General features: G+C 43.3%; 1 protein-coding gene across 1 annotated transcript; it reads left to right on the top strand.

Moving 5' to 3' along the window:
* The first annotated feature begins 840 nt into the window (after nucleotides 1–840).
* LOC117048092 (pancreatic alpha-amylase-like) lies at nucleotides 841–8,226 on the top strand. Its single transcript, XM_033151492.1, has 10 exons — nucleotides 841–1,008; nucleotides 2,501–2,647; nucleotides 4,036–4,233; nucleotides 4,716–4,946; nucleotides 5,124–5,257; nucleotides 5,369–5,491; nucleotides 5,616–5,715; nucleotides 7,217–7,338; nucleotides 7,499–7,624; nucleotides 7,930–8,226. The coding sequence occupies exons 1-10, from the start codon at nucleotides 841–843 to the stop codon at nucleotides 8,117–8,119; spliced, it is 1,539 nt and encodes a 512-aa protein (XP_033007383.1). The 3' UTR covers nucleotides 8,120–8,226.
* Nucleotides 8,227–16,104: the final 7,878 nt, after the last annotated feature.

Below are 16,104 nucleotides of genomic sequence, written 5' to 3'. Positions count from 1 at the left end.
CAATATATTGATGATGATGATGATTTAATGAAGGTGCCAGGCAAGCCTCCCTGGAGAGAGCATTCCACAAGCAGGGAGCCACCGCAGAAAAAAGTCCATTATTGTGTTGTTAAATAAATATGAGCATCCTTAAGCCTACGGTCACCTCCTTCTAAAGTAAACCAAATCTGGGTAAGCATTGTGGCCCTGCTACATCTTGCAGCTTGGAGTAGTAGGGCAAGTGTAAAAAAGAAAGAGAGCAAGAAAAGAATTCACTATGATGGACAACAAGTAATAAGCTCTGAATGGTGTAACATATAAGGGATGATTGGCATTGTGTTGAAACCTGTGTGTGTTGTGAAAAAACCACGAGAACACCAGGAGTCACTTGCACCGCCTACTACAATTCACAGTATTTGCAATGACACTGATTCCAATTAATAGGTTCCCATTAAAATATACTCCATGCACATAATAATTTTCACTTTGCAAGCATGGAGTGGCTCCTTCTGTTGAAAGGAATAGGAGAGCGTGTCCATGCAAACTCACAGTGCATACAAGTTCATGGATTCAGCCTCTGAATGTCTGTTCCCAGGACTATCTAATCTATTTAGCTGCGCACACAGTCATGAATAATCACACGGAGCCTTATCCAATGGATTTGAAGTTATTAGCCAGAGAATTTGGTCTGTTATCTTCACCTGTTACTTTTGTTTAAACCACCAAATGGAATGACCTTTGATTAAATATAGCCAATTGTGTTGAATGTATCACGACTGAAGTGTACTTTGATCTGCAGCAAGACTATAAATAGAAAGGGAAAAAGCGGAGCACTCAACAACGGCAATTGTCCAAGACAACATGAGGGTCTTTCTTCTCCTAGTTGTCTTTGAGCTTTCTTGGGCTCAGTATAACCCAAATACAAAGCCCGGAAGGACATCAATAGTCCATCTCTTCGAATGGCGTTGGGCTGACATTGCTCTGGAATGCGAGCGTTATTTGGCACCTAATGGATTTGGTGGAATCCAGGTAGGCAACTTCTATTCAATATTTGCTTGTCACAGTTTATTTGGACCAAAGAGAACAAGTGGCGATTTCAATATAACTACCAACTAGAAATAATAGGTGCTTACAGGAGTGTACTTAGACCAGTCACTGGAAACAGACCAGGGTGAAGGACTCAAATATAGTTAATGCTTAATGGTTTAATTCAGGGGTAGCCAATATGATACCCTTGAACTCCATGTCATAACCTCCAGATTTTGCTGGACTCTTAACTCGCATCAGCACCAGACAGTCTTGCCAAAGATGATGAGAGCTATAGTCAAGCACCACCTGGAGGTTAGGATGTTAGCTATTCCTGGTTTAATTAATGTGTCCGAACCAATAAGACTATTGAAATACAATGTCAAAGTGACAACCGAGGCTTCTGAAATTTGTTCAGATTGTGGGGCCGGTTCACATAGCCAACTTGGCAACATCCAATAATGTAATTTGGGGTAGGAAAAAACACCCCAAATAATGTTTTGGCTAAGGTTTTATTTTAGGTCTGGTTTAGAGTTAAGCAAACCACTCCATCAATAATGGTGTGTGGGAAAGAAGATGAAAGCATTTTGCTATGGGCTTCATGATCTTTAATCTTCTGTGCATAACGATGAGACACTCTCTTAATATTAATAGGGATAATGGATAATGAAAACTACAACTTGCTAAGTCACAAGACCATAATTTTGTCAAGAATTAAGTTACCAAGGAATGTATATAATTAGCTGGTAAGCCAGACATTTCTCTTGTCCAGCCAAGTGATAAAGAACATCTTATCACACTTTCCCATTAGTGCAGAGTAGTCCAGTGTAATAGGAGAGTGATAACGTTCTACTCCTCAGGGCAGTATAAATCAGAGAGGGAGGGAGAGAGATAACAAGAGGTAACTCCATGCCTGTTTGTGTTGTCTTTTACAACATGCATCATGGAACCTTCTGTATTCACGGAGTCTTTTGGAATCCTGTTTCCCTTCTGAAAGGATGGGTGAATTGGCAGCAGGAACACCTTGCTAGTGGAGCCACGAGAGATTTCCCTGGCTTCTGCTCAGCAGGAAGTGATGTTCCTGGCCATAGTCATTTTCTGCATTTGTAGCATTCAATTCATTTGAATCAAGTGGCAGAGAAACATTAAAAACCCTGTGAATTCCAGCAGGAAAGGACACTCCTGACTTTGTTGTATGAGTGCCATTTCCAAGCAAGTAAGATGCCTGCAAGGCCTCTCTGTTGCTTTGGGTGAAATGATGCTGTCAGGGAGGGCTGGTGGCAGTTCCTCTCATATTTGTTCTTCTGAAGACTCTCTGAGATTGGGAAAGTTTTCTGAGGAGAATTGACTCATCACTCATTTTTGTATTGTCTGTACAGATTCTGGTTATGTCAACCACAGGCACAGCCCACAATAACTTAAATATTCATCAGCTCTCCACTAAATTGTTGAAATGGTATTTATTGGTGTGTGGTGTTTTAATATCTCTTCACAGATCTCCCCTCCAAATGAAAACCTCGTTATTACAAATCCATGGAGGCCATGGTGGGAAAGATACCAGCCCATCAGTTACAAGCTGTGCTCACGATCTGGAAATGAGAGTGAATTTAAAGACATGGTGACCAGATGCAACAATGTTGGAGTAAGTAGTTTGGAAATCCTGTCTATACCAGTAGTGGGGAACTTCAGATCAAATCAGCTATGGTTCTATGCCAGTGACATGTATTCAATTAGGGAGCCAATTATTTCAGGGAGATGGCTGGTAAAATTCACTTGTTGTCACTCCAACAAGCTAAAGATGGGTGGAGTCTGCCTAACTCGATTCAGAATGGAGCCATTTCAGTTGGATGAATGTGGAGGACATCCCCTGGACACCCTTAAACTGATCAAATGTAAAGGCAACACTAATCTGAATCAGTTCTGAGAATGCAACAGGATCTAGAACCTCTTTGCCACTGAGAGCCCTGTCTGCTCTCCCCTTACCTTTCCCAAACTAACTAAGATTAGTTACTGCCATATGTAGGGCTTCACAGTTTAACTTTCAAGGATCCTGCAAGCATATACAAAATCATCCAGGCCCACAAAAAGCTATGGGAAATGTCCAGAAAGGTCAGGAACCATGGAAATGGCATTTGCTGTGGTTCCTGGGAGCCCTCAAAGCTACTGTGCATGTTCTCCTAAGAATGTTGGGAGCCATAGGAAACTACCTTGCCTTTAACTTCTAGTTAGTTATACACAATGCTGCATAAGCATGTGTGGTCTAAATAGTGAGGCTCTTTTATTATTGACAGCTGTCTCTTGGAACCTAATATTGCCATTTCAGTAACTTTGAGAAGGAGGAGCAGAAGGGAAAAATCTGGGGCTACTGCAAAGTCAAAACAGATCCCTTAATGAGTGTTAAATTGTGTGTTTCTCACTTATTATATGCATGTTTGATGTCTCCTCTGCAGACATTTTTAAAGTAAATAAAGGAGGAATGGCCCAGACTCTAGAGGAATGGACCCATGAAATGTGCTGCTTGAAAACCTTCCATCACTGACACAAAGTGCCTTGTTTTAATTGAACGAGATTTCTAGTCAACTCCATCCTTAAGTCTTGGAGTGGTTAACAGATCAAGCACCTGCAAGACAGAATTAATATTTCACCTACATTAATAACACTTCTCACCATTCTCCAACTTAACTCTGAGCCCTCTAGGCCATCCCAAACAGATAGGCCCTACGATCCATCTCAAAATGCCCTCAAGCTTAGACTTTGGCAAATCTGCAGCGGGAAAGCGTTTTGTAACTGGGGAGAAGGTCAGCCACCAAGAACATCTCTCTTCATTCAGTTGGTAACTAAGCACAGATAGTATGATTAAGAGGGCATCCTCAATGGAACTCAGTGCTTGAGAAGGGACCCAAGAGAGGAAGCACTTTCTAAAGTATGTTGGGCATTCATAGGATATAACCAGCTCCTTGAATTATGCCTAAAAGAGAGTAAGAAGCAATGATAATAAATACAACCTGGTCATGCTTTTTCTGTACTCAGGTATATATTTATGTTGACGCTGTAGTCAACCACATGTGTGGAGCTGCTGCTGGATCTGGGACCCACTCTACTTGTGGAAGCTATTTTAATGCAGAGACCCACGATTTTCCCGCTGTCCCGTACTCCAGCTGGGATTTCAACGACTTGAAATGCAGAAGTGGAAGTGGAGAGATTGAAAATTATGGTGATCCTTACCAGGTGAAGCTCTTGCATTCATTTTTTACCCACTTCCTCCTTTCTTCCCTTGTATATTTCTTCTCTTCATCATCCTTATGCAGTTCATCTTCCATTCTTTTCTGCATAGGAGAAGTTGGTTTAAATGTGACACCCAACCCACTAATGATAAACTGGGCATCTGGGATAGCTCAGCTGGTAGACCATGAGACTTAGTCTCAGGGTCGTGGGTTCGAGCCCCATGTTGGGCAAAAGATTCCTGCATTGCAAGGGATTGGACTAGATCAGGCACCCCTAAACTCGGCCCTTCAGATGTTTTGGGACTACAACTCCCATCATCCCTAGCTAACAGGACCAGTGGTCAGGGATGATGGGAATTGTAGTCCCAAAACATCTGGAGGGCTGAGTTTGAGGGTGCCTGGACTAGATGGCCCTCATGGTCCCTTCCAACTCTACAGTTCTATGATTCTATGAAACTGATTTCTCAAAACAACCTTTCGAAACAGGTCCGCGACTGTCGCCTCGTTAGCCTTCTCGACCTTGCGCTCGAAAAGGACTATGTGCGCTCCAAGGTTGCTGAGTATATGAACCATCTGATTGACATTGGAGTAGCAGGATTTCGAATTGATGCTTCCAAGCATATGTGGCCTGGGGACATGAAAGCATTCTTAGGCAAGCTGAAAAATCTGAGCACGACTTGGTTTGCTGAAGGAACAAGGCCTTTCATCTTCCAAGAGGTACTTTGACTGTCTGTTATGTTGAAGACAACCATTAAGCACATATAAGGCTAGCTTGAGAGGATGGCAAGGGGAGACATTTGTGATGTAGAGCTGATTTCAGAGCTTTAAAAAACACTTTATTTTCTACTCATATGTTGCTGTATCATAATAACTTTTCTTCTTTTCCCTCAACAGGTAATTGATTTGGGTGGAGAGGCAATTAAAGCCAGCGACTACTATGGAACTGGCCGGGTAACTGAATTCAAATATGGTGCAAAACTAGGAACGGTCATTCGCAAGTGGAGTGGAGAAAAGATGGCTTATTTAAAGTAATTTAATTTGATATACTTCAAAGCAAAACTGAATACTGAAGCTTAGAGCCTTGCACGTATTGAAATTCATTGTTTAGCTAAATCTGGCCCTTTCTCTCTTTTCTTCAGGAACTGGGGAGAAGGCTGGGGTTTTATGCCTTCTGACAAAGCCGTTGTCTTTGTAGACAATCATGATAACCAGAGGGGGCACGGTGCTGGTGGATCTGCCATTTTGACTTTCTGGGATTCCAGGTAAGGAACACTTTGAGACTTGAAGCCTGACTGGCTCCTCCACCCCACCCCACACCTGAAATAAATATAAATCTCAATTTCTGATCTTCCCTTTCATTTTCATTTTCTTAAAATATATCTTCAGGCAATACAAAATGGGAGTCGGCTTCATGCTCGCTCACCCATATGGTTTCACCCGTGTGATGTCAAGTTTCCGCTGGCCAAGATACTTTGAGAATGGAAAGGTCAGTTTCTATTGTGTGATAACAACGAGCCTAAATAAATTGGCAATAGGCATTCATTATTTAGTTTTAAAGGATGTGCACCCCATCTTAAAAGAGGTCTGCACTGAGAGCCAGTGTGGTGTAGTGGTTAAGAGCATTGGACTCATAATCTGGTGAACCAGGTTCACATCTCCACTCCTCCACATGCAGCTGCTGGGTGACCTTGGGCTAGTCACACTTCTCTGAAGTCTCTCAGCCTCACTCACCTCACAAAGTGTTTCATGTGGTGGAGGAAGGTATAGGAGATTGTTAGCCACTTTGAGACTCCTTCAGGTAGTGATAAAGTGGGATATAAAATCCAAATTCTTCTTCTTCTATATAGGTGGCTATTTCAATTTTCAGTAAATTGGGATGGGGTGGTGGAAGGAAGGAATATCCCAGGGAGGTTCAAATCTTTCAAGGCTACAAGCCTAACCCAATTTATTTGAGAGGAACTTCTACTGAGTTCGTTGAGATTTATTTCTGAGTACACATGGTTTTGATTGCACTGTTATCCTCCAAATTTTTTTTAATCAATTTATCTTAACTTCACGTTTGGTATGGTTGCTTTGTAATGATTGGGCATGTGGTGTCCTTGAAGAATAATCACCTGCAGTCTCTAGCACACTTGCAGAGAAGGTATGGTGGGCTTGCAATGCTTACCTGACCTCCCTTTGGCAATGTTGCTGCTTCATACCAGGATGGGGGGAGGCTGAGGTGGTAGCAAGGTTGATGTGGTGCAAACAGATTGGCAAGATTAGACTCCATCTAACTGGTTAGGTGCCTAACTGCACTTCACCAACCTTGCTCTTTCACCTGATGGTATGCACCAAAGATGTAGCCAGAGGAAAGTCAGGTGAGCAGTGCAGGCTAACCATGCTGTCTACCACTGGGTTTTATTTATTTATTTGACTTGAACTACTTACGGAATGCAGGTGCTAACTCTGTCCTTCAGACTCATCGGCATCATTAATATGCAGCTTGCTCCACAGAACCAACATTCCTACACATCCTAGAGATTGACCAAGTCATGTGAGTGGTCTTGCGCATACAGCAGCATGTCAAGGAAGGTGGTAGATAGTACTGTACTATTTCAGCCTATCAGTTTTGAATGCTCCTCCACATAAAACAAAAACCCTGTCTGAAACAGACAGCAAAAGTTCAACCAAACCAAGAAAAAACCCTAGTGTATTAGTTATTGAGGTTACAGCTAAGACTGTCGCTTTCTGTGCTTTCTACTGGTAGGGATATAAGGGAATATCATGATATGATCCTCCAGCTGAAGTGGCATCATCCATTCTAACATATTGGGACCCTAGCAGCTTCTCAACTCATTATGTTACATGTGTAGACCAGGCCTTTGCCTCCCAGTAATATGATAATCCGCAAGATTGATTAGTTTATACGTTTCAATAAATGTGTTCTGTTATTATTTTCCACCTCTAGTCTAATATTTATGTTTTCTCAATTCTTTGACAACCAGGATATAAATGACTGGGTTGGACCTCCAAGCAATGTGGATGGGTCTACCAAATCTGTTACTATTAATCCAGACACAACCTGTGGCAATGACTGGGTCTGCGAACATCGATGGCGTCAAATAAGGTTGGAACGTGCACATGCTTAATGGCTACGATCCAACACATAGATTAGCACTCTTTCAGTCACCTTAATCTTGCTTATCTCTTTATTGCACTTTGGCATGTTTGACTCTGTTCTACAGTACATCAATTACCAATGAACCCATTTTTTCCCCTCTCCAAAGGAACATGGTGATTTTCCGCAATGTTGTGGACGGACAGCCATTTACCAATTGGTGGGACAATAACAGCAATCAAGTGGCATTCGGCCGTGGCAACAAAGGATTCATTGTCTTTAATAATGACGACTGGTAAGTAGGAAGAGATTTCACATGTGTTTAAAGTGCAGCAGTCTAGCTGGCACCTAGAGCTATACAGAATCTAGCAATAATGTTTTAACCAGCCTTGCAAAGCATCCCAGAATCTTCCATAGAAGGAAGGTTGCAGTGGGCAATTGAGCATCATCAGTTTTGTCCTTAGAAAAGCCACTTTATTATTAACAATTGCATAGCAGAATGGTAGTCCTGGACCCACCAAGGTAGCATAGCGTGTAAAGCTTGATAATAAAGGATAGCTAACTACGTTATCATTATTTTTGACTCTCTTTGTAAAACAGGAACTTGTCTGAAACTCTGCAAACCGGCCTCCCTGCTGGCACTTACTGTGACGTCATTTCTGGGCAGAAGGAAGGCAATGGCTGCAGTGGAATTAAAATCCAAGTCAATGGCGATGGCACAGCTTATTTTCAGATCAGCAACTCTGCCGAAGACCCCTTTGTCGCCATCCATGTCGATGCTAAATTATAGCTCAGGGGAGAGGAATGTCCTCCCCTCGGTTTTGCTTTCCTAAAGCACTTCTGAGCAAGATGGGAGTAATTTTGGAATCCATCAAAAGAATAAATGGTTGAAATGCTCACAAGTATCTGCCATGTGTTTTCCTGATAAAACAATCCTTGCCACCAACACACACACAGAGCCCCCATTTATCTAAATCAGCCCACATGTAGCCATTCTTTAAAGGAGAGCAAGAATGCATAGAGCAGTCGCCACGTGGATGATATCAACATAGTAGTGACTTCCATCCCACCGACTAGCTGCAACGAGCTGGCCAACTTCTAGTGCAGAGTGGGTGGTTTCATACTTGTACACACTACATAGTATAGGCACTGAATGCTGAGATTGCTAAGCAGAGGCTGTTTTGAAAAGCCCTCATAGTGGCATCAGAATGTATGGACTGGCCCTATGCCGACTTCCAGGTCTCTCCTGTGTTCCCACCGGCCGGCCACCCACTGTCCATGGATGGGTGGGAGGGTCTGCAAAATGGAATCTGCCCTCAGCATCATGCAACACATGGGCTCTAATCTGACACCAGTCTGTGCACCACCAGAGACCACCACCACTTTCAACCCAGACCTTTTTCCTGATTGGCCGGCGGCGGCTGTTTGGCACTGCTGTTTCCAGCACTTTTGAATGGGAGCCAAGCTAGGATTGGAGCCAGTATGCTTCTGAATACCAGTCACTGGGAACCACAGTAGGGGAGAATGCTGCTGCTCTCCGGTCCAGCTTGCAGGCCTCCCACATGCAACTGGTCAGCCACTGTGAGAACAGGATGTTGGACTAGATGGGCCATTGGCCTGATCCAGCAGGCTCTTTTTAGGTTCAAAATACAGCGCCAAGCCCAATGTCAACTGGGTGCTGGCTTAGGTCCCATTCAAAAGTGTGGCTTCTCACCATCTGGGGTGGGTGAGGTGAGCTGCAGTGAGGGACTGGTGGTCCCATCAGCAGTGACAGCAACATTTTCCTTCCACAACATCATTTTTATTGTCACTTCGTAGTGGAGATTTATGGGAATTCATGTACTTGTGTGCTAGAAGAATTTTGCCTGCAGAAGTTGTTAAGCTATCATTTATTTCCATACCTTTCAGACAGAAAAGCCCATGCTGGTTCAAAAGGCGATGAAATACAAATGCAACGTTTAAGCCTGAAACACTTTTTCTCAACCTCACCATCCCCCAGCATCACAGCTGTGAAAGACACACCAGTGGTTTGCGAGGCTGGTGGGTTTTTTTTAAGCCAACCTAATGTGATCTCTCTCTCCCTCTCTCCCCCCCCTCTCTCCCCCTCTCTCTCTCCCCCTCTCTCTCTCTTTCTCTCTCTCTCTCTCTCTCTCTCACACACACACACCCTTTCAAATTGAAAAAAAAATAAGAAAAGACCTTCAAAGACCATTTCGTTAGGAAACAGACAGATGGGAAAACCCTGCAGTCTGTTTGTTCTATCTGTCCTTGAGTATGAATTCTGGTGGAAAGTGTGTGTGTGTGGACACAGAAGCAGCCAGCTTGTTTTGGAAAGAGGTACATAGTATCTGACAAATGAGCACAGGTACAAAGTACTCAGTGTACAGATTGGAGCAACAGTACAATGATGAGCCTGGGTAGTGCAGTTGGTTAGAGCGTGGTGCTGCTAACACCAAGGTTGCAGGTTTGATCCCAGCTGCATATTCCTGCATTGGGCGGGGGTTGGACTAGATGATCCCCAGGGTCCCAAAATTCTATGATTTTGATTTAAAACAACAGCAGCAACTGATGCCTTCGCTATGTGAGTGAGATTTTTTCTAATACTTTCAAGAAATTGAAGGCTACCCAGCAATGTTAGAGGTTAATATATTCAAATGCTAGCTTTGGACCTTAATATAAATCTTTCTGTGCCTGTACTAATGACCAAAGACTTCACCATAAAACTGAATAATCATCATATATATATATATATAAACCTTTGTAACTGGAACATTTCCTAGAACAAAACAGGATGTGTAGAGTACGTTTTCCTCATTGTGCCAAGCACCCAGTACTGATTCATCACCACAGATGTTCATTCTTTTTATATTTCATGTTTTTGTGGATGTACATCATGCTAGTCAACTCCTCATAATAGTCTAAATCTTGACTTTGTGTCAATTTTGCCCCAGCATTGTAGAACCACTTTGGCTGTGTATACACTAAACTTCTCAAGCACATTTGAAGCATGCTTTTGTCCACTGCTTTTTTCTGGGGGGACGCAGAGGTACACATACCCCTAAACATTTTGTGAATCTAAGTTTGGCCTCATTGAGGGGCACTATTTCAATATGAGTAGGAAAATGAGAGTACCCTTAAACATTTTTTAAGAAAAAAAGCACTGCTCTTGTCCACTCAAAAAATTCTGGGCACTGTTAAGGGTTTCTGGGAATTGTAACTCTCTGAGGGGTGAACTACAGTGCTCAGAATTCTTTGAGGGGACAAAAACATGGGGTAGGGGGCTACTGAGGAGGCAGCAAATCCAGCCTCCAAGGAATGTATTGCCTGCTACTGCAGTGCACTCCTTGAAAGCCGAATCTGTTGCCCTTGTGGATTCTGCCACCTGAGGCAGTTACCTCACTTTGCCTCATGGGTGGGTCAGCCCTGCAAAGACACCCTGTTGTCTTGAAAGAGCTTCATTCTTGCATCCTGCAGTAAGAATCCTAACAGCGTCGGTTTTATTTGCTCCTGTTTATTTTCCCCACCTTGGTGTGACACATGCGAGTGGATAAAATAATTTTTTTATTCTTTTAAAAGAGACAAGGTAAGGAGCAGATGGGACTGGGAAGGAGCTTAGTATGGAGAAAGCAGGATTTGAAATGTGAGAACGTAGTGGTCCTTAAATAACTTCACGTGAAAGATGTGTGCAATTGTAGTGGTTGCGTTGGTGGGAGCAAATTTTATAGATGCCATAACCCAGATTAATCAGTATCCTGGAGATATTAAGATGTTGTTCAAGCTTGGTTTGTTTTGTGCCATATAACATATGGAGGCATTTGGGAGAACTGGTCTGGAACAGAAGGAAGATCAATGATATGATAATTAATTTTGAGTGTAGGTGTGAGAGAATGCCTTGATTTATACCACCCAGATGGTGAGTACTGTATACATCCGTTATTGGCAATGATAACTATAAGCTGGGCTTGTAGAATGTTTTAGAGATTTAAGGGCTCCACGAAGGAAACCTTAAGTGTTTTTAAAAGGAACAGTGATGTCATGGCAGCATCATATGAAAATGTCTCCCTTTCAAGTTAGCTCCTTTTCATTGAGTTGTCATCTAAATGGGGAGAGTCTTGCTCAGAGAATGGAGATGGGGTGGGAAGAGTCTTACCCAAATTTCTGCCCTTGTTAAGATACCTCGTTTGGATTCACAGAATTTCCACTGATTTATACCTAAAACTGGAATCAGTGCAAATTTGGAACATCCAACTCAGATTTGTATTTCTAAGGAGTTTATAAGGAATTTAATTGTATTCATAGAATCAGAATTAATGGTTGTAACCCGCAGTGTTGTTCCATTGCCTCAAGGCTTTCTGTGTGGATGTCAGGAACTGGCTGGATAAGGAGTGGTGGGAGCCCTCTGCCCAGGAGCCCCCAAGGGAGGGATCTGAAGAGGCCAACTTAGATCCCGGATCCTGGTGGTAAGACACTGAGGAGCAGCCTGGAGAAGGGAGGTGCAAGATACAGGGGGGTTGAGTAATCAAGAAGGGTCAGGAGAAGGAGGGCCTTCCAGGAAAGGGTTAGAGGCTGAGAGTTGCTATGTGAGCGCAGACAGTCAAAGTCCTGCTGGCTCTCCTACCCCACTGTTCTGGACCTGTCTGGCCTGTTGCTCAGCAACATGCAGAACTCTCCTGGAGTGGGTTGCCACTCCAGGAGAGTTCTGCATGTTGCTGAGCAACAGGCCAGACAGGTCCAGAACAGAAGTCCACACCCTCAATGCAGCCTTCATCTGCTTGGGAGGGGTCCAGCATGAAAGGCTAAAAGAGGCAGGTGGAGCTAGTGGTCAGTTTCAGCAACGTCAGCTGGATTAATATGAACCAGAGGATTCTGCTCTGTTGTTATTTTCTGTTAATAAAGAGCTAATTGCATTCCATGCTTCTCGTGTGTGTGCCTGCCTTGTGGTTGGCTTGGCTCCTTGACATTGCACAACAGAATTCCACCCACCCACCTGGCTCTGCTGCTCATGTGTCTCCATATATGTTATGGGTTTCTTCTCAACTCTCTGGAGCAGATTTGGGAAGATGAAGGGGGAAGTTGAATACAATCATTGTTTTATTTACAACTCACCTTTCTTCCAAGGAACACAAGATGGCATAAATGGTCCCTACACCATCTTAGCCTTACAACTAATTTATGACATGTGCTAGAATGATACATAGTGGTTCCTATGTGGATTCTCTATTCCTAAAATTATGAGGCGTCATGGGAAACAGGCATAGGATAGTCCATCCAAAGATGAAGATGAGACTGAATGAGACAACCTTCCATAGGCATAATCTTTGATTACTATGCCTATTTAATTTCTGGTGTAATTGGCATAGGATACATGCCACCTGTATAATGTAAGTGCCTGACTTAAGGAAAGAATGGAGGAACAGGGGAGCACAAAACTTAAGGAAATAAAGAGTAGGATGGTTGGATGGGGATGAAACAGGGTACAAACATCTCAGGGACTAAGTGTAGTTCTGCTTAAATTTGAAACACTTGGGGGAGTCACTCATTTGGTTGCTCCCTGCCCTCCCCCCCCCCCATCGCAGGTTGTTTTATTGGTGCAGTCCAGGCATTAAAGATGGAGAACATCTGCATATCATGGCAATTGGAATGAAGTGTTACACCCACTTAACAACAATTTACTGACTAACAAAGTCTATTAGGAATAATTTAGTATCAATGATAAGCTTTCTTCCCCCACTTTGGTAATTGTACCAGTGTTTAATTGTGCTGTAAATAAAACTGCATGCTTTGCTTCCCAAATAAATGCTGCAATAAGGTGCTTTAATTGAGCCAAGGTGGAAAACAGAGTAGCCTTTTGCCTGAATGAACTGGAATCTAGGACGGAACAGTCACCCACAGAAAACAGGGTTGCAAATGAAAGGAAAGAGAGAGCATGATTTAGAAGCAAATATCATTGGCTTTGCAGCTGTTGTCACTGACTGCTGCCAACATTGCAGGTTTTGCCATTCGCGATTATAGTTGTGTGCATTTTTCTCTTTTGACTAAAGAAAGAACCTGGAGCCAACAATTTACAGTACTTACAAATAAGGAAAGAATGCCTATTCCAGCTGTGAATTTAAGCTCTAGCCTGGTAGACAAAGGCGACCAAAAATTGCATACAGGTGAGTAAATCAAGTTCCATGCAGGTGGGTGAGTTGGTTGGTGCCCCCAGAAATAATAATTTAAAAAAACACAAGCTGGCTTCTAGAGGAGAGAAGCATACTCATCCAATTCTCAAATATGCCCAGCACGGAAATGTACAGGTAGCTCCTGTCCTTCCTCTGCCAGCTCCTAACTGGGATTGTTAAAAAGAAGTTATAGGCTAGTCATTTCGGTGGCCTTATTTACAAGACTGACCTACTCCCATACCAATCTGCCTTTGGAAGTTCTCCTTTATCCCCTGCTATCTGAGGTAAGATGGGTGGTCACCAGAGAGAAGGGCGTCTCAGTGGTACAACCCCATTTGGGGAATTCCCTCCCCAGAGGCGGCTACCTGGATGCCAACGTTGTTAGGCAGATATATTTGACTCTTCTGGGTTTTAAAACTGAGGCATTTTTGTTGCTGCTGTGCTTTGTTCATTTTTGTTGGGCCCCCTGTGTTGAGGTTTGTTTGTTTGTTTGTTTTGTTAGAATTTATGTGAACAGCCCAAGATATGTGTGTGTGTAATACACACTGAGAGAGAGAGAGAGAGAGAGAGAGAGAGAGAGAACTTTAAAAATTAGGTATAATAAAGGGTTTTATCTTTGAACTACTAAACAGGGTCAGCATTACCATTAGGCAGTCTGAGGCAGTTGCATCCGGTGGCAGAATCTTGGTGGGATCCAGGAAGAGCAGATTCTGCCACTGTGCCTGCTGGTTGCTGCTGCATTGCCAAAAATGCCTGCCGCTTCTGAAGCATGTGGCCTTGGTGCCAATTTGGGAGGCCAAGGTGACCGCTTCACCAGTTCCTTCTGGCACTGAAGCAGCTGTTGTCATCGCCTCAAAAACGGCATCTATGCCAAGGCCTGTGGCCTGCCCTTCTCTGCCTACAGCGGGAGCTGGACCAGAAGCAGCCAAAAGACCAAGCCACCATCTTCTTCAATGCTCTCCTGGCTTCCGGCTCTCCTGATTGGTTCACCACTGCCTCCTGGCTCTTCTGATTGGTTCTTTATTCCCAGGCTTTCATTTGTCTTGTGTTCACTGTTGCAACAAGGAGTTACTTTTCACCACACTGTACAGGTGTTTTGATGCTTGCTAAAAAAAAACTGCACTTACTCAGAAATAATCCAGCTGCTTGCAACTGGGGGTGTAGTGTGTTCTGGATTTATAGTTGGATGGTGTGTTGTTGTTGTTTTTTTTACTCAGAAGTAAGGTAAAGGGACCCCTGACCATTAGGTCCAGTCGCGAATGACTCTGGGGTTGCGGCGCTCATCTCGCTTTACTGGCCAAGGGAGCTGGCATACAGCTTCCGGGTCATGTGGCCAGCATGACTAAGCCGCTTCTGGCGAACCAGAGCAGCGCGCAGAAATGCCATTTACCTTCCCGCCAGAGCGGTACCTATTTATCTACTTGCACTTTGACATGAAGTAAGCCCATCTAATTACTCTAAATCTGGTTCCACGTATAAAAGTGCATAAGGTCAAAACCTGTCTTGGTGCATGTATAGACATGGATAGGATTGGGATGCATGTCTCACCCCTGGTCCCAAAGCATTTCTTATTGTTGTGATTCTGGCTGCAGTTTGTATGTGTGCCCTTGGTTTGTGTGTGTGTGCTCAGTTCTGTTGAAATGACCAAAAATATTTATTTCCCCTGGTTTAATGTAATTCCACAGCCAGAGTAAGTGAGTAACTATGTGCTTTGGACAGGCATGATGGGGGCAATTTAGCACCCGTTAAGTGTTTCATGTCCTAGTCAGGCCAGGTTAAGTTATATTTGTGAGCTTCATTTTGTGGCAGAGGAAGGCTATTGGAGTATTGGAGTTGTTTTTAGAAGTCTGGTTTTGCATCCCCCCCCTCCCCCACCAGACAAAGCAAAATTTCTTCCACACCATCACCTTCACCAGAGTGGGATGTCATTGTGTGATTTGCTTCTGCTTCCAAAATGTCTTGGGCCAACTCTGCTACCCAAACAATCTAAAATGGTTCAGTTAGTTTACTTTTCAACCAACACAGGCAGCAGAACTCCAATTAAAACCAGGCTGTGATTAGATAAAAAGGAAAGGTCAATCATCCAAAATAAATAAATAATCACAAGGCTTTTAAAGTCTTCAAAATAAACCATCTAAAAGTTAGCATTGTCGACAGGGCGGGAGGAAACTGGGGACACCTGGGTTGACAGCAGTAAATGTGAAAAGGATCAAAGGGTTTTATCAGTAAACCACAAGTTTAACAGTGAAAGTTTCCAGACTGCCTCTGTTTTCCAGTGGGGAGGATTCAATCACATAGCAGTAGTTTCAAGTTGCACAATGATGGGTGATTGGGAGGTCTTGCTTGCACAACAAAACCACTTTCCCAAGACTTTGGGCGATAAGGAAAATGATGGGGAAATGCACGGAAAAGTGTATGATAACCCTTGTGTTGATGCAATATCCTCTGAAATCCTCAAAAACAAATCTGAACGAATTAAATAGCCAGAGACGACTAATCTCCCCGAACAGAAGTTTATTAATTTGTTGCTGGCATCCGTTTCTCTGAAGAGACAATGGAGTGCACCTCCGAGGGTGTGAAGTCAAGCAGCTGCGTAACAGCACCAAAGTGACTT

This window comes from Lacerta agilis, chromosome 6 (genome assembly GCF_009819535.1).
Source record: "Lacerta agilis isolate rLacAgi1 chromosome 6, rLacAgi1.pri, whole genome shotgun sequence".
In the NCBI taxonomy this organism is placed as follows: Eukaryota; Metazoa; Chordata; class Lepidosauria; order Squamata; family Lacertidae; genus Lacerta; species Lacerta agilis.
Note: the sequence above shows the minus strand (reverse complement) of the source record. Positions and strands in the feature narration are given on the sequence as shown.